The sequence below is a fragment of the Cucumis melo genome, chromosome 9, assembly GCF_025177605.1.
Source record: "Cucumis melo cultivar AY chromosome 9, USDA_Cmelo_AY_1.0, whole genome shotgun sequence".
Lineage (NCBI taxonomy): Eukaryota > Viridiplantae > Streptophyta > Magnoliopsida > Cucurbitales > Cucurbitaceae > Cucumis > Cucumis melo.
In genome coordinates, this window is record NC_066865.1 from 17,275,440 (window position 1) to 17,301,248 (window position 25,809).

The following is a 25,809-nucleotide window of genomic DNA, read 5'->3' on the forward strand; positions in this document are numbered from 1 at the left end:
ACCAAACATAACTCATTCAAATTGAAGAAACTATAAATTTAACTTTCATATTCGTTAAATTTGTAAATAAAATATCATCTAATTTGATGGTTTCAATCCAATTTGAAACTTCTAACCGTCTACACAATTAAATTTAATTCTTTTATGTTTTAATATCCATGATGTTTTATTTTCTTTCATTAAAATATAAATATTTAACAATCCCTTGGATGAAAGAATGTGAGGAAAAAATCAAAAATTGTTAAGAGCAAATAGACCAAGATATGCATTTGGAGATCGGTGTCTTCTAGACTTGAATTTTCCTTAACAAATATTCATGGAATTTTACCAAATAAATAGTGAGACCAAGCTTTTGAATTATCATTCTCATTGGTGAATTGTGACAAAAGATATCACAAACAACTCATCTTGTATCTTTGAGTTCTATAATAGTTGTATTGTTCATTATGGTCTATGACATAATCGTGAATTCGTGAGAGCTTAAGAGAACATAAACTATTTAAAAAGCTCTTATAGAAGCAATCTCATCTTTACTCTCATATAGATAATATTATTTAAGTGTAGTTTCTTCTTACTTCTCTAGTAAAACAATATATCAACATAACTTTAACATAACATGTCAGACATTCTACAATGTAATAGAAATGGATAGAAACTATAAGTTTCTTAGTGTGCATGTCAACTAAAAATTATTCAACTAGTTTGCCTATTCAACTTAGATCTAGGGATCTCAAGTCAATTAGGTTAGATGACCACCAAATAACTCGTTTCACAGTCTTTAGCTCCATTTTTCTCTGTGTGTGAATGGTGTAGAGAGGATTTTTGGTGATTGTTTTTTATTATTTTAGATTAAAGTTGAGAAGAAGCTTGTCCATTGAATATTAATAGGAAAAAAAGAGAACTAACTTACAAATTTAGTACCTAAAACTTTTAGGTGTATGTCTTTGTTAAACTTTAGAAGTATCTTTATAGGTCCTTGAAATATATATATATATATATATATATATATATATATATATATATATATATATTTGTCTAATGGCTCCCTAATGTGTATAATAAATCTTTCCATAGTTTTTAACATTTTCAAAGATTTTAAAAAAATAAACAGATTTGTTGGACAAAATTGATTTTATGTTTAATAAGATTCTATATCTTCAATTTTTATATATACATTTTTTTCTTTTTTGTATTTAAACACGTAAATTGAAGTCCAATGACTTACTAGCATGGTAAAAACTTTGTTGGGTGTGAATTTTAGACTACTAAAAGAGAATCCATGGAAAAGCTCGATGAACTTAAGCAAGCTTAAAGAGAGCTTGATGGACCCATCAAGTCGTGACCTCTAAGAAGCCTAAAGAAGAGCTTAGAGGACGAACTCAAAGAAGCATAAGAGAGAGCTCACAAGTCAAGTTGAAGGCTAGCTCACAGAATCCTAAAGGGAGTTTAAGAGAGGACTTAGAGGTGGGCTGAGAGAGCTTTAGGTTAAGCTACAGAGGCGAGCTTAGAGAAAGCTTAGAGAGAACTCAAAGACGAGCTTAGGAGAGAGCTTGGAGGTCGACCTAATAGAGAAGAGTTTAGGAGCTCATAGGTCAAGCTATAACTGATGAGATTAGAGGTCTCTCTTTAAAGGAGAGTTGAGGAGCGCAGAGATTGTTCTATATAGAAGAGATGAGGAGCTCATAGCTCGAGTTATAGAGGAGAGTGAAGGAGCTCATAGGTCGAGCTATAGTTAAGCTAGAAGCTTACAAGTTGCTCTATAGAAATGAGCATACCATAAAGGTGCGACATTTAAGATTTGAATGGTTGATGCATACTAAAGGGCTATTTGGAGCAAAAATTATCTAAAACTATAATAACCCATCTCTCACTACAATAAACAGAATTTCAAAACTCCCATTTTGCTACCTTATTTATTATTTGACATTCATTATTTTCTTATTCTTTACTATAAACTAAAATAATCTACACCCTAGACACAAACTATTCTAATCAAACTATAATAAACTAGGACTATTATAACTTACTTGTAGCCCCAATCATCCCCTAAAGCATGAAGATAAATGGTATGACCGTCCAACAAGCATTAATTTGACCGTTCTAAACATTCAAGAGAATCAATTATGAGTGCAAATAATGCTTGCTACACTTTGTAGTTATCCTTAAATAAACAATAAAGATCATTGGTCGAAGGTGCATCGAGAAATACACAACAATTTCCTATTCTCTAAACACTCATAAAATTCGATACTAACTTAAGCGTTGGAGTGTGTGTGACTAGACACCAGTGTTTAATCTAATTTACAGGCACACTGAAGATCTTCCCTCATAATAGAAATCTATTGTTGTACGTTGGTATCAACAATACCAAAATTTTTACCTTTCTATATGTTCAACATCAACTCAAAAGAATGAACAACATTTCCCTTCCATAAAAAAAGAAGAAATGATGAAACATAAAAAACAAACCAAAATTTTCAAGTTTGTAATTATGTTAAATCATATTTTGAATAAATTTTCTTTAAGAGAAACAACATTTCAAATCATAATTGATTTCAATCTCTACTTTTTGTATGCATCAAGATAGAAAACTTCATTTAAAATCACCCAAATTTAAAGTCTCAGGGATTAGAGAACGTAAATTTTCAACATGTTAAAACCTATCAGCATTTTGCTTTAGAAGAGTATCGTTGAAATTATTTTGATGGATATCTTGAAAATATAAAAGTATGATTAAGAAAAACTTAAAAAGAAATGAAAACTACTATTAAATAACAGCAAGGTGCAACTTGTTCTATAAGAACCCTATATTGGTAGCCTCTCAAGAATTTTCTTAGAAAACATGTAAGTAAAAACAAAACATGTCGAATTCGAGTTCCAAATCTTGAATCTAGAGCGATATACATTTTTATTTTTTTTAGTTTTTTACTTTTAGTTGTTAAAAAATTTGTTTCTTTCGTACCAAGTTCTTAAAATGGTTTCATCTTTTCTGGAATAAAAAAAGTAAAATTTTTAATCAAAATCTAAAAACAAAAACGAGTATTTAAAAAATATTTCTTTTAAATTTTAGTTTTAAAATTTTGGTTTGGTTTTTGAACATATCCATAAAAAGTCAATAGTAGAAAAAGCAACATACAGATATGGAAGAATGTGTTAAGGTTAAAAATCAAATGATTACAAAACAATACCTTAATTATAAAGAAAATAGCTTTTATCTTTACTAATTGTTCGAAGATTTTGTTTAGAAAAACAAAATTGAAGCAAAAGGGTATAACTAAATCCATTTGACATCACTTGAACAAACCATTTAGAATAAGGAGCACCAAGAAGAACACTCCACCTTTAACTATTTAAGCAATGGCTTGTGCTAAATAGTTACAATTGGGGTGAGACAAGGAGACCTCTCCACAACTCTAAGCCAATGACACAATATGAAACTCCACCTTTGTAAGGCCAGTCAACTTATAGTTCCAAAACCTAGGATTAAGATGAAAATTTGGGTTGTTTTCACCTTAATATATTCTTTAGGGGTTTTTTTTTTTTTTTTTTTTTCCTATTTGCACAAGTTGACAACCTCAAAGGCTATATATATATATACAAATATTTGGGTATCCCTACATCTTTATTGTTTTAGTCAGTTGGATGATCAATCTAGAAATTGCTTCTTAAAATTGTTCCTTGTGCAATATATCTACCCATTATATCTTATTCTTCCATACCTATTCAAATATAGTAGACTACTTTGATGAATTTTTTCTTTTGTATACACAAACCTACTCGTCTATCTATGTCTTAAATTTTGCTTATTAGACATTAAATTGAAAGTTCATACATTTATTTGAAACTTTTCTAAAGTTGAAGAACCTATTAGATACAAGCATAAATATATCTCTATAAAAGATTTAATTAGTCTTAACGAGAAGTCTTTTCCAATCTTTCACTAAGGAAAAAAGAGGTATTATCACATCAACTCAATTTGTTCGATAAACTACTTAAAGTTTTAATAGTTAGATAACCAAATTATTAAATTGTTACAAATTTAAAAATAATATAGGAAATGAGGTAAGTTTCGATTCAAAAACCAACCAAAAATATTTTTTAAGCAAAAACAAAATTATAAGTCGTCTCGGCTCAAACTTGAAAGTGCAATCCAAGTGAGCCAATTTAGGAGTAAACGGCAACCACAAGATGCCGTAGAGAGTGATTTTTTCACTTCACAAGCAAACCAAAATCAATGCTTTTATCTTTTTCTTCTTTCTTGTGGCTGTGGCTGTGGCTGTGGCTGTGGCTGTGGCTCTCTTCTTCTTCTTCTTCTTCTTCTTCCTCAAAATCTCTCGCTCTTTTTTCTGTTTCACATTAATGGCGGCCAAGCTTCTACCATCGTCCCATTTCTATCCTCTCCCTTCCAACTCCTTCTCCGCCATAGACCTATCTCCACGCCCATGCTTCATCCGACCTCGCACTCATTTCAAGCCTCACAGATCGGTTACCGTCAAAGTCAATGCGGAGCCGCTCATCGCTCTCCAAGAACACAACAACTCCGCCTTCCTCCTCGCTGAGTCTGTCGGCTATTCCATGGCTAGTTACTACACTTCTCTCGGCCTCTTCGTCATCTCCGTCCCTGGCTTATGGTCTCTTATCAAACGATCCGTCAAGTCCAAGGTTAGTTTATAAATTCATCAATTTGAATTACATCGCTCTGTTATCCTCCTCTGTTTGTGTTATGCGTAATTCGTTGAAAATCGAATCGACTAGGTTGTCAAGAAGACGTTCGTTAGCGAAGATGAATCGAAGAAGGAGCCGAATCAGATTGCTGGAGAGATCTTGTCGTTCTTCACTCGAAATAACTTTCAAGTCACTGGTAGAGGAGAAACCATAACGTAAGATTGGGAATTGGAAGAATTTTGTGATTGTTTTCCTTTTTTATTTTGTTGAGTTTAGTTGCGATTGATGGTTAACTTGTGAAGGTTTGAAGGAGCAATGGTTCCGAGTCGAGGACAAGCGGCATTGTTGACATTCTGTACGTGCATTAGCTTGGCCAGTGTGGGACTTGTTCTGACCATAACATTTCCAGATTTTGGCAACAATTGGTTTTGGCTCAGCAGCTTGAGTCCCCTGGCGTAAGTCTCACTCTCTACTTTCTCTTTCGTTCTTGGTTGTTCAAGTTCCACCATTAACGCATATTTTGATGGACTAAGCTCAATAGATGAAGTTGATTATTACCCACTCCAGAACTCATTCCTGACTTATCCAAAATACTTACATATAATATACCCTTTCAATCAAATTTCAAATTTGACTACTTTTTATCCTTGAGTAATTAGTCCAGTCTAAATGACAAAACCTTCGAACCTTAAACCGGTGTAGATTACTATTCAACGTCTATCATGACACGCTAAGACATAATAGTTAATTCATCTATCTTATATAAAGGATTATATTTTGCTATACTTAAAATATAACCAAATCTTAAATGGATGCATTGATTGACCCAAATAGACATATGTGAAATTTTGTTACATTGATAAATAAGTTAGTTTATTTTCCTATATTTGAAAATATTCCTATACATAAAAAATTATAAAATTAGGTGTGTGTGAGCAATGGTCGGTCAAAATCAGTTTTCCGACCAAACAGTTACATAACCAGTTTAGTTTTCCGACCAAACAGTTACATAACCAGTTTAGTAAATGTTCAAATCAACCCGACTATGAAGAAATACAAATATCCTCCTTATTTTTGCCAACCACCTTCAGTTCGGTCGGTTTCGGTTAATAGTTTCAGTTTTTCAGTCTATTATGCGTACCCCTCATATTATCTCATATTATGACAGTTTGGTAAAATTAATTTTTATAAATTTTTAAAAGTTAAGCTTATAAAAATTATTTATGTGGTCAAATTTTAAAAATATCTATATCCTGTTATTTTTTTTTTTTTTTTAATTTGAAGAGGAGTTTTAGTAATTTTTTAAAATAGAAACTCTAAGAGAAAACAGTATAAATTTATAGAAAACTAAAACCAAAATCATTTCCAAGGAACGGTAAATTTTAGAATTTATGTATGCCTCTTTAGTTAAAGTTTAGTCTTTGACCTTTAGAAAAATGAGAAATAATCCCTCAGGAATTAAAGAAATTTTTAGGTCAGTCTTCATGACATAATAATTGATTTTGTTTTTCACTTGCTACTAAAATAATATTTTTTTTAAAGAAGCGTAAATACTCTTATCTATTTTATTATTTTTGAAAAATAAATTAATAATAACCTCAACAACCATTTATTCCTATATCTTTTCTCAAAGATGCAATATTGCCCCTTGGCTATTTTATGAAAATCATGCAGCAGTTTCAGAACAAAAATTGGGACTAATCACATCGTTTTAGGTTATTTTCAAGTCTCAGTTGATTCCATCTCAAAAAAAGTAGTTTTGAAATTTAGTATTGGAAGGCCAAAGATAATAGTGCAACCTTCAAGAGGATAGAGGTATTTTTAAATAAAGAGCAAATTCACCTGTAGTTTAATTTTTAGTTCTATTTATAAAATAACATTAGATTATAACCTTCCTTCAATTTGCAAAGGTGTCTACAAACTTAGAAGAAACTTACTTTAATTTTTTTTTATAACACCTTGATAATATCATTAACAGTACTTCAGATTCTTTGTTTTTAATATTAAAAAAGGATTCCAAAAGTATAAAGTAAAAAATAAAAAATAAAAAAAAATAAAACAACCTAGAGATATGAATAAATAAGCTCCATTTATAAGAATACCCAATAGAACCAAATAGTAATAACCATTAAAAAAAAAATAGAATCAGTTTCCAAATTAAAATTGAAGATTGAGATTAACATGGAGAATACCTTTAAATCCTAACCTCAAACTCTTTGAAAACTGCAGTGGAGCATATTACTGGGTGAAAGCATCAAGAAAGGAAGAGATCAAAGTTAAAATGATAGTTGGAGAAGATGGAAGGTTGGGAGAGATTATTGTTCAAGGAGATGACCAACAGATAGACCAAATGAGAAAGGAGCTTAAGTTGAGTGAAAAAGGCATGGTTTATGTCAAAGGTATTTTTGAACAATAAATATTAGTTCCTCTTTTTCTTTTTCTTTTCTTTTCTTTTCTTATTTTCCTGCTTTACCATAGTTGAAGGCATCTTCATGAGTCGTATATTCTTGTTCCAATTACTCAATCAATCACAAGTCCAGATTCTGGAAAGTACAACAATTTTCAACATATGAATCATACAAATACGTCAAAATTTGAGTATGTTCTCACTTTTTTTTTTTTTTTTGTCCACTCTTAGGATGGTGGTATCTTCTAATCTAATAACTTTCACTCAATTCAGAAAAATTATTCAGATTCATTCATGAACCAAGAAAATGTTACAGTTACAGTGTTATCTCACTGCATAAAGCTTTTTTCTAAAATCTCAAAGGAGTAAAAAAGAAAGAAAATATGTCTTCCAACTTTTATCTGCTTTAAATAAAAATTGAGGGGCTTGAACCTCGGTATTACTTCAAAAAGTAGAGATTGGTTTCTTAACCGATCAAAAGCTTGTTCCCTTCCAAAAAGCTGTAGGTAGGTACCTCCAAATTGTAGGGTGCTGGCCCTTTACGGATTCTGCCAGAGACGTCGTAATGAGAACCATGACATGGACAAAACCACCCACCGTAGTCACCAGCATTTGGCAAGGGAATGCAGCCAAGATGTGTGCAGACGCCAACTACAACAAGCCATTCTGGATCTTTAACTCTCTCTTCATCCTGCTGAGGGTCACGAAGAGATCCAATATCCACACTATTTGCTAACTTAATATCATCTTCAGTTCGCCGCCTGATGAATACTGGCTTTCCACGCCACTTAACTGTCACGGTAGAACCAGGTTCGATGCTTGAAAGGTCAACCTCAAGTGAGGCCAGAGCAAGAACATCCTTACTGGCTGACATGCTGAGGACAAACTTGAGAACAAGAAGACGAATCAAAGAAGCGTAGACAAACCGACCACCTGATAATACAAAATAAGCAAATGCACGCTTGCTGGGATCGCCAGGAGGAAATCGCTCATGATTGTAATCGTCATAGACTATCTTTGAAGAAGGGTTCTTAACGGCAGCTACAGTTGCAGGAATATCCATAATTAAGCCATCATCCTTGGTTGAGGCCAATGCATCAGAAGCAAAACCTGGCAGAGCCATTTCCATTGCACAAATTATAATTGAGAAGCTCAAGCACAATCTCTAAACAATAATTTGACAAAGACAGATTCCAAACGATAACCATATAATTGCCTTTGATTACTATTGATATTTATAAATAATTAGTATTAGATATAAAACCAAATTATAAAATGCAAGACCAGAAAAGCATGCCTCTAAACCATTTCCGTGCCAAGCCAATAGATTTGTAACCAATATTTCTATCCTCGACTTTCATAAAAAGCTAGGAAGTGAAACTTCATAACAAGCCATGTGCATATACAGAGGAATATTTACAAATTAGTTGTGCATATAAAATATCAGAAACAAAAAGTTCAATTACAACGGTCAGTCAAATTTGCAAAAGTGCAATACAACCCAACCATCACAGAGTCATAGAAGACAAATTCTCAAGATAACAAAAGTATTCTGTAATTGTTCTTGTTATCCCTAATTTCTAGAGCAAATATCAAGAACTTTCAACGTGAGTTTGAATAGGTTTAACTTCAGGGCCCATGGAACAGGATTATCTTTAATATTCATGGGTGTGAACCTTTAGGAAGGACTTTCCATCCACCAAAATGTGTATCGACATTGTTTCGACATTGCAAGAACTAGTGTGTTTTTCTTCAAATTAACTTCAAGACAAAAATTAAAAGTAGAGGCAGGATTAAATTTTTTAGAGACAAATGGTTGAAACCTGGAAGGGAAGAAACCAGGTCTTTGAAGATAACTCCTCTTTTTCGATTATTTTGTACCAATGTACAAGTACATCTTCTTTGGGGTGTCCAAGATCAGTATTTCAAAGGAATGTAAAAATGATAGAAATAGGGTTCTGTATTTTCTGTGCAACTGTACAATGAATGAGCCTTTTTTTTAATAGAAGGAAGGAATGAATAAAAAGAACAAGTTGAACAACAGATTGTACAAAGTTTTTAATTAGAAGTGAAATATGTCACCATCTAATCGAAATACTCTACAATGTTATATTGTAAACAGAATTTTTTTTTTTTTTTTTTACAGAAACACCTTGTTTCATAGAGAGAAAAAAATGAGAGAATACAAGTGCGTAAAAAAAAAAAACCCAAACCCAAACCCACAGGAAAGACTCCAACCCCACAACTAACTAAGATCTTGCCAAGAGAATAATTATAAAAATTCATCAAAACTGAAGCCCAACGAGAAACATGGAACCTCACCAAGGACCAAACCTCACTAGCAACCCAATCTATAACTCTGAACACTTCGTTTTTCCTCTTCCCCCAAAGATCCCACAACAAACCGAACACACCCACAAACCACGAAAGACAGCCTTTCTCTTTGAAAGGTGAATGAAGGAGGAACTCTCCAATCACCATACAAATATCCCTCTGGTTAGCTAACACAAAATCAAACCCTAAACAAGCAATTTCACACATAACTCGCATGCTAACACTCCCAGAAAGTGATCTAGGTTTTCCTCAACCTTCCGACAAAGGGTACAACAAAAAGGAACCATTATCAAAGGCATGTTTCTCAAAAGTCTATCCATCGTCTGGAAGTCTCCAATCATTTCTTGTTTATGGTGCATAAGAAGAAGTTATTTTGTAATTATAGCCTAGTTCGTTTATTCTTATACTCATACTACACTATTTCTTACAACAAAAAGGTAAAATACGGTTAGCAAATTTTATTGATAGTATATTCAAATTCAGGAAATTGATCAAAATTCTTCCCGATAATAGCATAAACACTCTACAGGGGGAAGATTATGGCTTAAACATTGTGGATAACAACAACAATAAATTATACCCAACGAACAGCCAAAAAAAAAAGACTAAAATAAATCTGCTATTAAAAATACCTCATATTGCTATTGGTGAGCTTTCACCAGAACCAATTCAAAATTTTCTAAGCACATAAAATATGGAATGAAAGTAAGATATGATCCCACTGACCAATTCACACAAACTTGTGTACTAACAGAATAATTCTCGGCAATATAGCATATGAATGATATCACGTAGCTAGATATAACATAAAAGATCAAAAATAAAGTAAAAAGTATGAGCTGAAATGGTAGAAGTTTTGGTAGAAGTTTTTTTTTTTTTTTTTTTTTGGGGGGGGGGGGGGGGGGGGGGATAAGAAACATTTCACAGTGGAAGATTTAAAAACGAAAGAACAAGAAGAAAAAGAAGCGATTGTTTCGGTGAAGATTGATATCGTTAAAATGCCCCAAAAGTACCAGAAAACAACTTGTTCACAAATTGAAATTATTTACAAAACGAGAAACCAACATACAAAAAACAGGAATCAAATTAATCAAAAGAGATCGAACAATAGATCAACAAAGATGAATGTCGATAACGCGGCAACAGCAAGTGCAAGCCAGATACTGATTTTGCGCTCTAAAAGAGCGAAAAAGGCATCACAAACCCTAAAAGAAAAGGCAATGAATGGACAAGGAGCAGGAATTAAGAAATAAAGAAGTAAGAGGATAACCTCTAGAGTTGCGATCAAAGTGAGGTCGGATGGGAAAAGTGTTGAAGAATCCAGCGGATCTGAAATCATTGGAATCAGCGGAATCAATGATGTTGTGAGAACCGGGCAAAGAAGAAGCGATGGTGGGCCTGAAATGCGAAGAAGAGAGTGACGAGAGCCTTCGAGCTGCAATCCTCAACATCTTCGTCAAACTTCAGGTTTTGGATTTTGGAGGGATAACGAAAACTCGGAAGAAGATACGCAGTGGGTGCAAAACTCGTGTTTTTAACCTCAAAACTGGTTTAGGAAATTACCAAAAACAAAAAGAAGAGTTCGATTTTGAGGGTTTTATGTTGTTGGTATTGGTTGTTTTCAAAAACTAGTTTGAGTTTTAGTACAAATTTAGGTGTTAGTACTCCAAAAAGTCCTTAACTTCAAATCTTCTTTATCTTTTTTTTTTTTTCTCTCACGAATTTAAAAGGGTTTTTTTTTTAATGATAGAAAAACTTAACAAACTACTAGAGCTTAGAACAAAACTATAATAGATAAAATTATTATATTTAATTTTTGTAAGCAAGACTACGAGTGGAGTGAGTTATAATAGTTCACCCCTTATTTGGGTCAATGTTTAGTTTTAATGAAGATTAGGATTAAGATTTAAAATAACTCACATGTCATTACCATTCTTTAACCCTAAAGGTATTTGTTTCAAGAGTTGGGAAGTTCGTCGATCAACTTTCAGACACCACCCTGTGATTATCGTCGGCCAATCTCCAACCACCACCTCCGGTGACTCCACCGGCAAACTTCTGACAACCAACTCTAGTGACCGTCATCGACCAACCTCTGTTTGCCACAGATGAAACCTTGAAAATTTTTAATAAAAACATTTATTAAATTTTTTAGGTTTTAGGCTAATCTTTGGTGATTGTCGACCAATCTCTGACCACCACCTTTGGTGACTCTATTAGTGAACTTCTAAAAACCAACTCTGGCGATCATTGCCACCAATCAACCTTGAAATTTTCTAATAAAACTGTAACGACTCAACTCTTTATACTAAGCTGATGTCATTTTAAAAAAAAACAATAACAATAGACACTTTTTTGAAAAGATGGAACACTAAATTTTAAAAGACTATATACGCGAAAGCAAAACTGAGTCCCCATATGACATGTTACGGATCCTTCACTGTCGCTCGCCTGCTTTCCTCTACCTTTAGCTTCGCTTAAAATATTAAACATAGAAAGAGTGAGTATAAACATATACTCACTACTAGTTCTATTAAGTATCTGTTAACTTTCCATTAGAGTCCTGTAAAGAAGTACCTGACACATTCCCGAACACGTGCAATCTGTAATCTCGTAGGAACATCTCTGGTCTTTGGTGAACCCAAAGGGACACCTATGACAAAACTGGTCTTTAGTGATCTCAGAAGAAACACTAAGATAATCGGGCTGTGAGTGACCCCGTCGAATCACTCTTAATCATGTCTATGTCATATTGGACCAGTGATCCCGTTGGACTATACAGTCATAAAAAGGTGATGATACCAGGGACACCTATGTGGATACGACTCTAATAGACAAAGTTACGCTCATTCGTAGAATCTCTTACTGTAGAGTTTTGCCAAACAAAGTACTCCCTAGCTGACAATAAAAATTCTCCAATTAATTTGATGGAAATTTCAATATCTTAATTAACGAAATTAACAATTGGCTAACATCCAAAATTCTCCCAAATTAATTAACTTTCTAAAAATTGGGCAACGTTGATTGAGAAAAATCCAAGATTTAAATATTCAAGAATTAGCCAATTGAATCTTTAAAAAACCAAAATGATCCAGAATTAAATTAATAAACTATTAATTTAATTATCTTAGCTTACCAAGTTACTCAAATGGAGATTGAAAAAATTCTCTTATGAAAAATTTATCACTTTAAATCGTCAAGCTTTCCAAAAAGACCAATCACAACTAAAACCATGAAGAACCTTTTTCTTTTTCTTTTTTTTCTAACTTAAGCATTCCAATACTATTTATAAACCTAAATAATAACAATAATATTAATTATTGTTATTTCCTTTTTCTTTTATTATATATATATATATATATATATATATTTATATATAAAATACAAAAATACACATATATCTTTAATCCCATTATCTTTCCTCAATAAATTTCTTAAATGCATAAAATCTTAGGCATTTATAATCATTAATAATAATAATAATAAGAAGAAGTATTATTATTATTATTATTATTATCCTCTCACCAAAATCTATAATAAAAATATATATTTATTTAAATCATTATTCCCTCCTATAAATAAATAATCTTTTCTCATCCAATCAAATCAATCATCTCTCTCTTCATGGATTTTTTTCTTTTCCAAATAAATATAATTATATTATGTCTTATAATTAACTTCACTTTTCCATATTAATTATTTAGACAAAACCAAATAATTAATTATCGTGTTCCATAAGAATCCTAATTATTAATTAAATATATATATCCATATATATATATATATACTCAATTAAATCCAATTTCACCAAAATCAACTTTTTCCTCCAAAATTTCAATTTAACTTAAATCCTTAATTCTTTTAATCAATCAAATCTTTTTCAATAAATTACTCATAACTTCCGACGTGAATTACCTTAACCCAACCATTTAATCAAAAACTCAACAAACACCACATGTCAAAACCTATAATTAATTAAATATCCATCAAACAAATACTTAATTAATTTCAATTCCCACAAAAATCAAATAATTCTCATTAGATGAATTTAAAATAATACCCAATAAATTAAATCTAATTAAACAAAATTAAGATGATTAACTCCAAAATTATCTTAATTTAGGAGGCGTTACAAAAACATTTTTAGGGTTTAGACAAATCTTCAGTGATCGCTATCGGCCAAGCTCCGACCACCACCTCCAATGACTTCACCTTTTCGAACCAACTCCAGCCCATTGCCACTAATCAATCTTGAAACATTTTTAGTATATATAACTAACAAAAGAAACTTTTATATATATATATACACACACGTTTGAAAAAGGTTTTTATTTTAAGAAGTTTTTATCAAAAGTATTTGAATAAAAATAAAATGAAAAACCTTTCTCTATGTCATTCCAAATACACTCTTAGTTTAATTATAATAATATTTTTAAAAATATACTTTCTTATGCATTTTTCCATGAAAAATTATTTTATCTACTTGTTAAACTTGTTAATAGTCAAATATGAAGATTGTAGTTAAATTTATTAAATAAACGACTTAATTAACAAGATTTAATTAAATCACATATCAATTTAAAATATGTTATAATATAAAATTGTAGAAGACATACATCTTAACTAGTAATAAACTAATTCGTATAAATTAGTGGAATGTATAATTCAAACTATGTTTTATAAAAATGGTATTTTATATACCTAATATATACATGCTACAAAATAATAGTGAAAAAATAAATATGATATAACACAGACTACAATAATTTGTACTTCAAACACACACTATAATAACCAAAACTATAATACTTTGCACCCATACACAAACTATAATAACCGACAGGCTATTATAACTCACAGACTATAATAGCCACAAATTATAGGGATAGTTGCAAATGTAGCAATTATATTCAAAATAATTAAGTATATAGCAACATTTTAAAAAAATTGTAAATATAGCAAAATCTGTCAAAATCTATCAATGATAGGAGTCTATCACCGATAGACCATGTAGCAAATGTTGGTCTATCACTGATAAACCATAAGAGTCTATCAACGATAGAAGTGTATCACTTATAGATTTTGCTATATTTGTAATTTTTTTAAAATATTGCTACATACTTAGTAATTATTTTAAAAATTGCTACATATTATAATTACCCCAAATTATAATAACCCACTATGCGCCCCAAACGCCTCCATTGTCTTTGATGTTGGGTTGAGTTAAGTCATTTTTGTTCCCCTCTTGATGAAACATTTAAACCTTAAATGTACAATTCTAAATCAATTTTATAATTGTTTGGAGTGATTTAGAGTCGTTTTACACATATTTTAGCAAGTTTTTGTTACTTTTTTAATTTTGCAAATATTTCTCAGCTTCCAAATTTCAAATCTTTAATCTCAAATCAACCATGTACTTGTTTGATGTGACTTAAGGTGCTTCCACATGTTTTAGGAAGTTTTAGCCACTATTGTTGTGTCTCTCAAACATGTTGCGCACATCTCGCAAATATCTCACGATGTTCAAATTTGACATATCAAACTTCAAATCATTTATATATGCTTGTTTTAGGTGATTTATGATGATTTTACAACATGTTCGATTGAGTTTTTTAGCTAATATTTTTAATTTCGCACACATCTCGAAAATATCTTACAATATCCAAAGTTGAAATACTCAACTCCACATCAATTATATTTGTTTTAGGTAATGTCAAGTGATGTTACAACATGTTTGATGGAGATTTTTAGCTATTTTTTTAATTTCATAGACATTTGCAATATTCAAATTTGAAATACGCAACTCCAAATCCATTTTCTACTTGTTTTAAATGACTTAGAGTGATCTTACAACATGTTTGATGGAGTTATTTTTAGCTATTTTTTCAAACTCGTGACCCAACCTATCTCGTACACCTCTTACAAATATCTGGCAATGTCAAAATTTGAAATAATCAACCTTAAATCAATTATATATTTGATTTAGATTATTCACAGTGCTTTTATATAATTTTGAAGATAGAAATCTTTTTTTTAGATTGTTATATGTTTTTTTAAGAAAATAATTTTAGATTAAAAAAGTTGGGTACGAAAATCTAAAATAAATAAAAAATAAAGAGATATAGTAGTTGCATCCAAGTCGTTGAAACCATTGTTGTCGGTGTTGAAGTCGCCAACTTCGTCTGATGGTTCATGCACCGCCAAATGAAGTCACCTTCAGTTTATTGCTGCACTTCGGTAGAGCTAAGCGTCGTAGTAGAAAAACCTGCAAAACAGAAGCACGTTAACAAAATGTTTAAGCCATGGATCTTGTTCTCTTTGAGATGTTTCACAACTCTACTTGAATGCGCACTTATATGTTTTTGGTGGACAATAAAATGAGAAAGGAAGACACATATATTTATAGTGGATAAGGGAGTCATGCAACGACAACGATAAAAAAAGAAAAAAAGAAAAAGTCAAATAGACGAGGCATTGAGATATTAGTAAAGTTAGTTTTGACTATCTCCTCTCCCTCTCTAAAAATATGGGTATCCTTGTGGCCCAAATTCACAAATGAATGTGTTGGTAGTTGAAGAGGCTACTTGGAAATGCCATCTTAAATAAAATATATATATATTTTTTTTTGCTTTCTAAACAATTTTTCATTAACACACACTCAAGAAGAGACTGTGAGGGAGAAGGAAAAGAATGGCATAAAGTTGATTTTTAGAGTTTTTTTTTTTTCTTTTTTTTTTAACTTAAAGGACAACATAGATGTTTCACTTACTTATTTATCCTAAAAAACCATTTTTTAAAAAATCATCCCAAAACTCTTTATACTCCTAAAAAAAATAATTCTGTTTTTGGTAATTTTCCAATTAAATATTTCTTCTATCATCGTTATGTTTTTTCTTCCTTTCTTTTTTTTTTTTTTTTTTTTTGCAAAACCTTTTATTCTAAAGTTTGTGTAGGATAAGCATATATTTATTTTATTTTAATACTATAGAATAGTTTATTCGAAGTATAAATTTCTTTGTGGGTAAGGACATGTTTATCACAATCAAATGTAATATGAAAAATGTGGACTATTTGATTTCATTTGTTGTTGTTTATTGGTGTTCGATGAATGTAATGAGGTATGGGGTCCACTTCCAAATTTGTAATCAAATCCTACATTATGATTGAGCAACAGACGGTGCTCAATTTAATTGTGGTTGAAACTTATTTGGAGATATTATTTTTATTACCATTAATATTACTATTACAACTAGAGAATCATAAAAAATGTCACATAGTTATCGTTGCCAATTGACCCTAAACAATAAAGGTAAGAAGACAGATTACATTTGGATAATATTTAGGTAAAAGTGATCAAATACAATTCGATTACGTTTGTGATTGAGCTCCACTATGATTGATTCATCAATGGAACCTCACTACGATTACACCACATATTTTATTACAGATTGATAAATGTGGCATAAATGTGTATATTTGGTCTCTAAATTTTGAAGTAGACATTTGTAGTCCTCAAAGTTTGGAAAAAAAAAATCTAAATAGTTCTTGACATCAATAAGACTTTACTTAACTCTTGAGAAAAACAATGGGCTAAGCGAATTAATTAAAATTGTTGCCATATAATTCTATTTCACTCGGTCATGTCATTATTTCGTTAGTCGACTAATGATGACTTTAAATAATCATTAAGAAATCTTTCAAACTTCGATGACTAAAAATTTCAAGTTAAAACTTCATTAACTAAATAAACACTTACTCCAAACTTCATAGATCACTTTTTTTTTTCCCTTTTCTAAGTTAAATAATATGGTCCTTGTAATATTGATTGAGGGTTTCCCCATGCAAGATGCAAGCCAAGGAAAATTGGGATGCAACATGAAAACAAGGTGTAACAAAAGGGAAAATTCAGTTCCTTAGGTTTCGAGAGCTAAAAGGAAGTTATAAAACTGGAAATAATTGATCCGAGCTTGATCCTAACACTGAGCAAGCTAAAGGATCACAACCATTTGGGTTTTGTCAATGCTACGCATAACCATAGGTCAAAGAAAAGACATCATAAATAATCTTATTCAACAACCCCAAAGATAAAGGAAAATAAGAAAACTCCAAATGAGAACTCAAATTTTATTATATGTGTTTAATTAAACTATGCACTCTATTTATTAACTTAGACATTAAAATGTGGTCAGCTTCACACCACACTTGTACTTGAGTTTCGAGGTTAGACAAAAAGAGTGGACTGACAAAGAGCCTAGTAAAGGGTCATTATGCCTCCAAGTTTCTCTTGAGTCAATGCTATATGTTTTGTCCATTTTGATCTTATCCTTTCAAAATGTTGGTTTTGATTTTGTATTTTCAACTTTGAATTAAATGATCAATTCTTAAGAGTAGTGACCAAAATAGACATTTTAAAAGTAGATGAATCAAATTCTTATTTTTTTTAACCTTTTGATAAATTACTTTTTTATGTGATTTGGGGAATATGCCACTTTAGTCCCTAATTTTCGAAGTCTATAATTAAGTCCTCCAAGTTTAATTTAGTCCCTAATTAACTCTATAAATATATAATGATAATGGTGAAAAGATAATTTTTAAAAATAATAATATATTTAAAGAAAAAAACTATCTCTAGAACCTCGGACGAAGTTTTAACATCCAAAATTAGGTAACTCTAAATTTAATTTCTTATGTTAAATTTTAATCATGTTGGAATTATTGGGGTTATGTTTTGTGGAGAATTGGTTGATTTTGTGGAAATTTGGGTTAGTTAATTTAATTAGTTTGAAGATTTCAAAATTTATATTATTAAAGTTTTGGTTATTGGTTATTTTGGTGAGATTTAAAGATTTTGATTATATATAAATAAATAAATAAATATAAGATAATATAATATAATATAATATAGGAAAATTTACACAAAACACCAAACTATTTACGGCCCGTATAACAAAGCTCATAAACTTATTATTTTTTAAATATTCCAAGTTTGCCATTCCATGTTTCTTTTGCGATCTTCCTCTTACTATTTCGTCTTCCTCTATGCAATTTCTTTCCATCACATTTCTTATTTTTCAATTCTTTATTTACGTCGTTTAATCTTTTCATCGTTTTCTTCTTTTTTTTCGTTGTGATTTCTTTCCATTGTCTTTCTTCTTGTCATTTTTTTTACGTCGTGTATAAAAATAGTAAAATCTAAAAGATCGTGTGTAAAAAATCTTAAAAAAATCATTTAGATTTGAGTAGCCAAATGTAAACGATTGTGTAAAAAAGTAAACAATCGTGTAAAAAAATAAAAGATTGTGTATAAAGAATCTTGAAAAAAAATCATTTAAATTGGACTAGTCAAATATAAACGATCGTTTAAAATCGTGTAAAAAAAAAAGTAAACGATCGTGTAAAGAAATCTAAAAAAATCGTGTATCAAATTTTGAAAAAAAAAATTATTTAGATTTGGGTCCCTAAATCTAAACTATCGTGTAACCAAATTTAAACATAACAAAATTAAATGATCGTGTAACAAAATTAAACGATGAAATTGAAATGATAAATTGTAACCATATCTAAATGGTCGCAAATATATTACGCGTTATTGATGATGACGTGGTTGACGAGGTATTTTTTGTATTTTACATGGTGGACCTCTGAGCTTTTTTCGTTTTTGGAATTGTTCTATAGTAAATATTTTGCCGCTTTTTTATATTTTTGAAAAGACCTCCGTAATATAATTATTAAGAGTTTTATATTTTAATTTTGGGAAGATAAAAGGAATGATGTGATGGGGAATTTAACGAGGAGAGAATAAGGCTTTTTATTTTATTTTGGAAAAGGAAAAGGATGATTTGATTGGTACTAGAAAGAGAAGATTTGGTTTTTAAATGGAAAGGAAAAGTAAACATTAATAATAATAATAATAATAATAGAGTTTATTTAAATACACAAGCGTGCTCAACTATTCATCATCTTCTTCACCTTCACCAAACTCTAGCCTTCGCTCAAGGTCTATTATCTGCTGCCTATCTCCGATTGTTCCACCATGCTACCGATTGTTTCTCGTTTTTCGTCGTAAGCCTCATCAAAGTCCGAGTTTTTCTAAGTTGTTTCTTCTCGCTATCGCGTCAACCCACCTCCACCGCTGCACGCCGCTGGTCACATCACTCTTTGTCCATTGCCAACGACGTCTTCATCAACTCTTGTTGTTCGTCATCGTCGCAAGCCTCAAGCGTTCGAGTATGAGTCCAAGTCAATCCCACTTCGCAAGCCGCATTCGAGCCTTCCCCTGTGCTTGAACCGCGCACCACCATCCGAGTCGCACGCGTCCCTCCAAGCTGTTTTCGAGCCGCTTCTTGTTTAGCTGAGCTGCCAACCTTATTTTGGTCCTTTTTCCAGGCTGTCATGATATGTTATGTATATGAGTGGTCCGATGGGGTCACTTACAACCCAATTGTCTTAACTATTTCTTCGGGTTTACTAAAGACCAGTTTGTCGTAGGTGTTCCTTCGTGTTCACAGAAGACTAGTTTTATCCTAGGTGTTCGTTTGAGTCACCGAAGAGTAGATGTGTTCCTACAGGATCATTAGATTGCATGTGTTCGGGAGCACGCCAGTTTAGGGGTACCTTTTTATAGGACCCTAATAGAAAGTTAATAAACATCTAGCGGGACTAGTAATAGGTCCCTTACTGAGTATATGTTTATACTCACTCTTTCTATGTTTAATTTTTCAAGTAGAGGTAGAGATAGAAGTAGAAGGAAGCTGGTAAATGACAAGGAGGGACCGCGATTTGCCATAGGGTAGAGGCAAGCTGGTGAATGACAAAAAGTGACCGCGACTTGCCATAGGGAAACTTTTTGTTGCTTTCGCTTTTGCTTTACAATTTTGATTTTTAGTATTTTGTATTATTACATTTATCAAACTCTATGACTATTTTTCTTTAAAATTAGATAGGTCCAAACTAGGATTTTATTTTTTTTTCTTTCTAAATTTTATTTCTACATGCTTTTATCTATTTATAATTTATAATGAGTATCTAAAGTTTTCAATGAAAGTATTGTCTTCTATTATGTTAAGAAAATCTTTATTTATTTTTAATAGTAATGACCTCAACTTAGTATAAATAGTTGGATCGTTACAGAAGTTATCGATAGAAACCTAATATCAATGCCTTCTCTACTTCTTCAATATGATTTTTTCCTTAAATACTCCATTTAAACTATGTAGTTTGTATAAGAAATACTTTACTTTCAAAAGCTTCAAATATGCTAACTTTCAAAAGTTTGAAAGTACTCCTTATCATTAGTTTTATAGGAAAACAATTAGTACTTTATTTAAAAAACACTCATAAGTTTTCAAAAGTTTAAAAACTACCTTCAAGCCTTAAACGAGTTTAAAAAATACCTTCAAACCGTAAAAACATTTAAAATTACCTTACTGTTTATACATGTTATAATTGAACTTCTAACATTCGCATTTGCATTAATACTCTTACTCTTAGAAAAGATTAAAAAGTATTCCTACAACTATTATGATCATCAGTTAATTGTTTAAAGTTTCTTTAAAATTCGAAAATAATCAATTTTAAAACAAATTATATATATACTCTCTTTTAACACAAAAAATCTCACTGACTATCGTAAAATTCAAAAATCACAATATTCCCACAAAACTTACCAAAATGACAACATTTGACTACTACCATACTCGACTACTGATGTACAATCTTGTTGAAACACATTTGTGTTAAAGTTTTGTCGGTATAGAAAGCACACACACACACAGTTGTGTTATATATATACTCTCTTTTAACACAAAATCTCACCGACTATCGTAGAAAGTTTTGTGTCAAAACTTACCAATTATAGAAAGCAAATAAATAAATAAAGCAATTAGCATCCATAATCAGAAATCACAAATATGTCCCTTCTTTTAAGGGCCACCACACACACACAAAAAAGGCATATCGATGAGAGAAATGAAAGAAAACTTGCTCATTTGCTCATACACAAAAAAAACACCATACCAAAATTGAAAAGATCTCCAATCACTTAATGGGGCAACCGCCCATTATGAAGCAACTTATTCAGATACATTAATGCACCAAGATACGGAAGTTACAGTATTCTCATTGCATAAAGAAAAAGATCAACTCAAAGCAATTGAGAAAAGAAATAAAATTAATAAAAATATGTCTGCAGTAAATCTTCGACATTATCATATCATTGATGAAGGTTCCAAAACCACTACTACACAAACCCAGAAAAAAGAGCTTCATTTCTTCTTCTTATCTTAACCAATCAAAAGCTTGTTATCTTCCAAAAAGGTGTAAGTAGGTACCTCCAAATTGTAGGGTGCTGGTCCTTTACGGATCCTACCGGAGACATCGTAATGGGAACCATGGCACGGACAGAACCACCCACCAAAATCACCAGCATTGGGCAACGGAATGCAACCAAGATGCGTGCACACGCCAACCACAATAAGCCATTCTGGATCTTTAACTCTCTCCCCATCCTGTTGAGGGTCACGAAGAGTTCCAATGTCGACGCTATTAGCTAACTTAATATCCTCCTCCGTTCGTCTTCTGATGAATACTGGTTTTCCACGCCACTTAACCGTCACAGTAGAACCAGGCTCAATGCTTGAGAGGTCGACCTCAAGCGAGGCAAGGGCAAGAACGTCCTTACTGGCAGACATGCTAAGAACAAACTTGAGAACAAGGAGACGGATCAAAGAAGCATAGACAAACCGACCACCTGACAAGACGAAATAAGCAAATGCACGCTTGCTGGGGTCACCCGGAGGAAATCGTTCATGATTGTATTCGTCATAGACTATCTTTGAAGTAGGGTTTTTAACGGCTGCTACAGTAGCAGGAACATCTGGAACTAAGTTGGTTTCCTTCATTGAACTTAATGCATCAGAAGCGAAACCTGGCGAAGAGATATTTGTATAAAATCATAAAACTTCACCATAGGAGAAACGAAAAATCATTCATAAATCATAATAAAAGGGCTGTGTTACAAATACAACGAAATGCGATCACCCAATCAATCACCTTAGCCAGACTACACTCTTCCTTAAATTTATGCTGCCTGCTTATTGGTAAAAAATTTAGTGATGAACGAGTTTGTCGCGACAACCTATATGCCGGATTAAAGTTTTGACAGCTTCTAGAGCAGTAAAACATGTATAAAACATCCAGAAATTAGTTGTGCATACACAACTAATTTGTATAAAGCATCCAGAAAGAAAAACTTCAGCCACAGTGACCAGTCAATTTTGCAGAAGTGTAATACAAACCAACCATCACAGAGGCATAGAAGACAAATTCTCAAGAAAACAAAAGTATTCTCTAATTGTCTTTGTTATCCTTAGAACTCAAGACACAAATATACAACCTATAGAACAGACCCCGCTCAAGTCAGGTCATGTAATTGTTCATGGTTACCCAAATTTTTAGAACAAATCTTAAGAATTTTCAACGTGAGTTTGAATAGATTTAACTTCAGGGCCAATGGAACAGGATTATCTTTAATATTCACGGGTGTGAGCCTTTAGGGAGGACTTTTCATCCACTACAATGAGAGCCAGACCTTGTTTCAACATTGCAAGAACTAGTTTGTTTTTCTTCAAATTAACTTCAAGACTAAAACTAAAAGTAGGGACAGGATAAAATTTTTAGAGACAAATGGGTGGAACCTGGAAGGAAAGAAACCAGGTCTTTGAAGATAATTCCTACACTTTTCGGTTCTTTTGTAACAATATACAAATACATCTTCTTTGGGGTGTCCAAAATCAGTATTTCAATGGAATGTAAAACGATAGAAATAGGGTTCTGTATTTTCTGTGCGACTGTACAATGAATGAACCTTTTCTAATAGAAGGAAGGAATGAATAGAAAGAACAACTTGAACAACAGATTATACAAAGTTTTTAACTAGAACTGAAATATGTCACCATCTAATTGAAACACTCTACAATACTATATTGTAAACAGAAATTCTTTTTTTATAGCAACACCTGCGTTCATTGAGAAAAAAAATGAGAGAATACATGAGCATAAAAAAAAAAAAAAGAAAAACCAAAACCATAGGAAAAACTCCAACCCCACAACTAAGTAGGATCTTGCCTAGAGAATAATTATAAAATTCATAAAAAATAAAGCCCAACGAGAAACATGGAACATCACCAAGGACAAAACCGCACTAGCAACCAGATCTAAAACTCTAAACACTTCGTTTTTCCTCTTCCCCCTAAGATCCCACAACAAAATGAACACACCCACAAACCACAAAAAACAGCCTTTGCTCTTTGAAAGGTGGATGAAGGAGGATCTCTCCAATCACCATACAACTATCCCTCTGGTGAGCTAACACAAAATCGAACTCCTAAAGAAGCAATTTCTCACATAACTAGCATACTAACACTCCAAGAACACGATCTAGGTTTTGCTCCACCTTCCAACGAAGGATACAACAAAAAGTACCCATTATCGAAGGCATCTTTCTCAAAAGTCTATCCAGTGTCTGGAATTCTCCAATCACTTCTTCTTTATGGTACATAAGAAGAAGTTATTTTGTAATTATAGCAATTCCTATCACTTCCTTGTGGTATATAAGAAGAATTTATTTTGCAATTATAGCCTATTTCGTTTGTTCTTATACTCATACTGCATTATTTATTGCAACAAAAAGATAAAATACTGTTAGCAAACTTTATTGACAGTATATTCAAATTCAGAAAATTTATCAAAATTCTTCCCCATAATAACATAAAAACTCTACACGGGGTAGACAATGGCTTAAACACATTGGGGATAACAACACTCTCTCAACAAAAATAAATTATACCCAACGAACAGCCAAATAAAAGAAGAACTAAAATAAGTCTGAATTTGAATACCTCATATTGATATTGGTGGGCTTTCACCAGAACCAATTCAAAATTTTCTAACCACATAAAATATGGAATTAAAGTAAGACATAATCCCACTGACCAATTCACACAAAAACTTGTGTACTAACAGAATAATTCTCGGCAATATAGTATATGAATGATATCACGTAGTTTCAAGTAGATAGATCAAAATAAAGTTAAAAGTATGAATGAGCTGAAACGGTAGAATTTTTTTTTTTGGAGATGAGGAAACATTTCACAGTGGAAGATTTAGAAACTAAAGAAGAAGAAGACGAAGAGCGATTGTTTCGGTGAAGATTGATATCGTTAAAATGCCCCAAAAGTACCAGAAATTAGCTTTTTCACACATTGAAATTAATTACAAAACGAGAAACCAATATATAAAAAACATGAATCAAAATAATCAAAAGAGATCGAACAGTAGATCAACAAAGAAGAATATCGATAACGCGGCAATAGCAAGTGCAATCCAGAAACTGATTTTGCGCTCTAAAAGAGCGAAAAAGGCATCGCCTCGCATCGCTAGAAAACACAAACCCTAAAAAATAGGAAATGAATGAACAAGGAGCAGAAAATAAGAAATAAAGAAGTAAGAAAATAACCTCTAGAGTTGCGATCAAAGTGAGGTCCGATGGGAAAAGTATTGAAGAATCCACCGGATCTGAAATCATTAGAATCAGTGGAATCAATGATGTTGTGAGAACCGGGCAAAGAAGAAGCAATCGTAGGCCTGAAATGCGAAGAAGAGAGTGACGAGAGCCTTCGAGCTGCAATCCTCAACATCTTCGTAAAGCTTCAGGTTTCGACTTGGGAGGGATAACGAGAACTCAGAAGAAGAAACGCATAGGGTACAAGACTCGTATATTTGACCTCAAATTTTGTTTTGCTTCTTCGGCCATCCTTGTGTTGTTTTTCACCTTTCCTTTCCTTTTTTTTTTCCATCAAATTTTTTCCTTTTTCAAAATTATTTTATTACTAAAAGTTTGGGTTGGAAAAGGGAAAAATTGGCTTAATATTGGGGTTGATAAAACTAATTAGTGAAACATCCTAGTTTGAAAACTATTTAACAAAATATGATTGTATTATAAAATAAAGAACAATAATAACAATGAAGCAAAACAAGACTGAAGTAAAAGAGAGAAAGAGAAGAATAACAATTGAATTCAGTTCTAGCGTATTTTACAAAGGCACCACACACAGAACATGTCATGGTGTATGTTAATTTATTAAGATGAATGTTAGACTATGAAATTGAATAATAGTTATATAAAAATTGGTAACATTTGCAGATTATGGATATCTACATTTATAATATATCCTTATATTTACAATATAATGATTTTAAATGGAAAATTCATCCACTTTGTTTTTTTTTTAATTTAATGGACGAGTTGTGTTTTTATTTTAGACGTGTCTACGCATCACTTGAATTATCAAAACGATCTAACAAATCTTAACCGTAAGTTCATAACTCATAACGTACCAAAATGT

The 25,809-nt window shown here is 31.8% G+C and overlaps 3 protein-coding genes across 3 annotated transcripts; 1 reads left to right on the forward strand and 2 right to left on the reverse strand.

The window, feature by feature from the left end:
* The first annotated feature begins 4,133 nt into the window (after positions 1–4,133).
* On the forward strand, positions 4,134–7,266 carry LOC103503108 (protein COFACTOR ASSEMBLY OF COMPLEX C SUBUNIT B CCB1, chloroplastic). The gene is made up of 4 exons (XM_008467269.3): positions 4,134–4,662; positions 4,756–4,880; positions 4,968–5,120; positions 6,895–7,266. The coding sequence occupies exons 1-4, from the start codon at positions 4,360–4,362 to the stop codon at positions 7,079–7,081; spliced, it is 768 nt and encodes a 255-aa protein (XP_008465491.1). The 5' UTR covers positions 4,134–4,359; the 3' UTR covers positions 7,082–7,266.
* Positions 7,267–7,340: 74 nt separating this feature from the next.
* Positions 7,341–11,142, reverse strand: LOC103503117 (cytochrome b-c1 complex subunit Rieske-4, mitochondrial-like). The gene is made up of 2 exons (XM_008467276.3): positions 10,677–11,142; positions 7,341–8,182 (listed from the first exon to the last, which is right to left on the reverse strand). The coding sequence occupies exons 1-2, from the start codon at positions 10,855–10,857 to the stop codon at positions 7,539–7,541; spliced, it is 825 nt and encodes a 274-aa protein (XP_008465498.1). The 5' UTR covers positions 10,858–11,142; the 3' UTR covers positions 7,341–7,538.
* A 10,284-nt stretch (positions 11,143–21,426) lies between these two features.
* LOC103503125 (cytochrome b-c1 complex subunit Rieske-4, mitochondrial-like) lies at positions 21,427–25,246 on the reverse strand. Its single transcript, XM_008467286.3, has 2 exons — positions 24,921–25,246; positions 21,427–22,331 (listed from the first exon to the last, which is right to left on the reverse strand). The coding sequence occupies exons 1-2, from the start codon at positions 25,099–25,101 to the stop codon at positions 21,688–21,690; spliced, it is 825 nt and encodes a 274-aa protein (XP_008465508.1). The 5' UTR covers positions 25,102–25,246; the 3' UTR covers positions 21,427–21,687.
* Between the last annotated feature and the right edge of the window lie 563 nt (positions 25,247–25,809).

Coding starts and splice junctions, on each gene's coding strand:
- LOC103503108 (XM_008467269.3), top strand. CDS start 4,360: ATGGCGGCCAAGCTTCTACCATCGTCCCATTTCTATCCTCTCCCTTCC. Junction 4,881..4,967: donor GGTAGAGGAGAAACCATAAC/GTAAGATTGGGA, acceptor TAACTTGTGAAG/GTTTGAAGGAGCAATGGTTC. Junction 5,121..6,894: donor AGCAGCTTGAGTCCCCTGGC/GTAAGTCTCACT, acceptor TGAAAACTGCAG/TGGAGCATATTACTGGGTGA.
- LOC103503117 (XM_008467276.3), bottom strand. CDS start 10,857: ATGTTGAGGATTGCAGCTCGAAGGCTCTCGTCACTCTCTTCTTCGCAT. Junction 8,183..10,676: donor CTTTGATCGCAACTCTAGAG/GTTATCCTCTTA, acceptor TGGCTCTGCCAG/GTTTTGCTTCTGATGCATTG.
- LOC103503125 (XM_008467286.3), bottom strand. CDS start 25,101: ATGTTGAGGATTGCAGCTCGAAGGCTCTCGTCACTCTCTTCTTCGCAT. Junction 22,332..24,920: donor CTTTGATCGCAACTCTAGAG/GTTATTTTCTTA, acceptor TCTCTTCGCCAG/GTTTCGCTTCTGATGCATTA.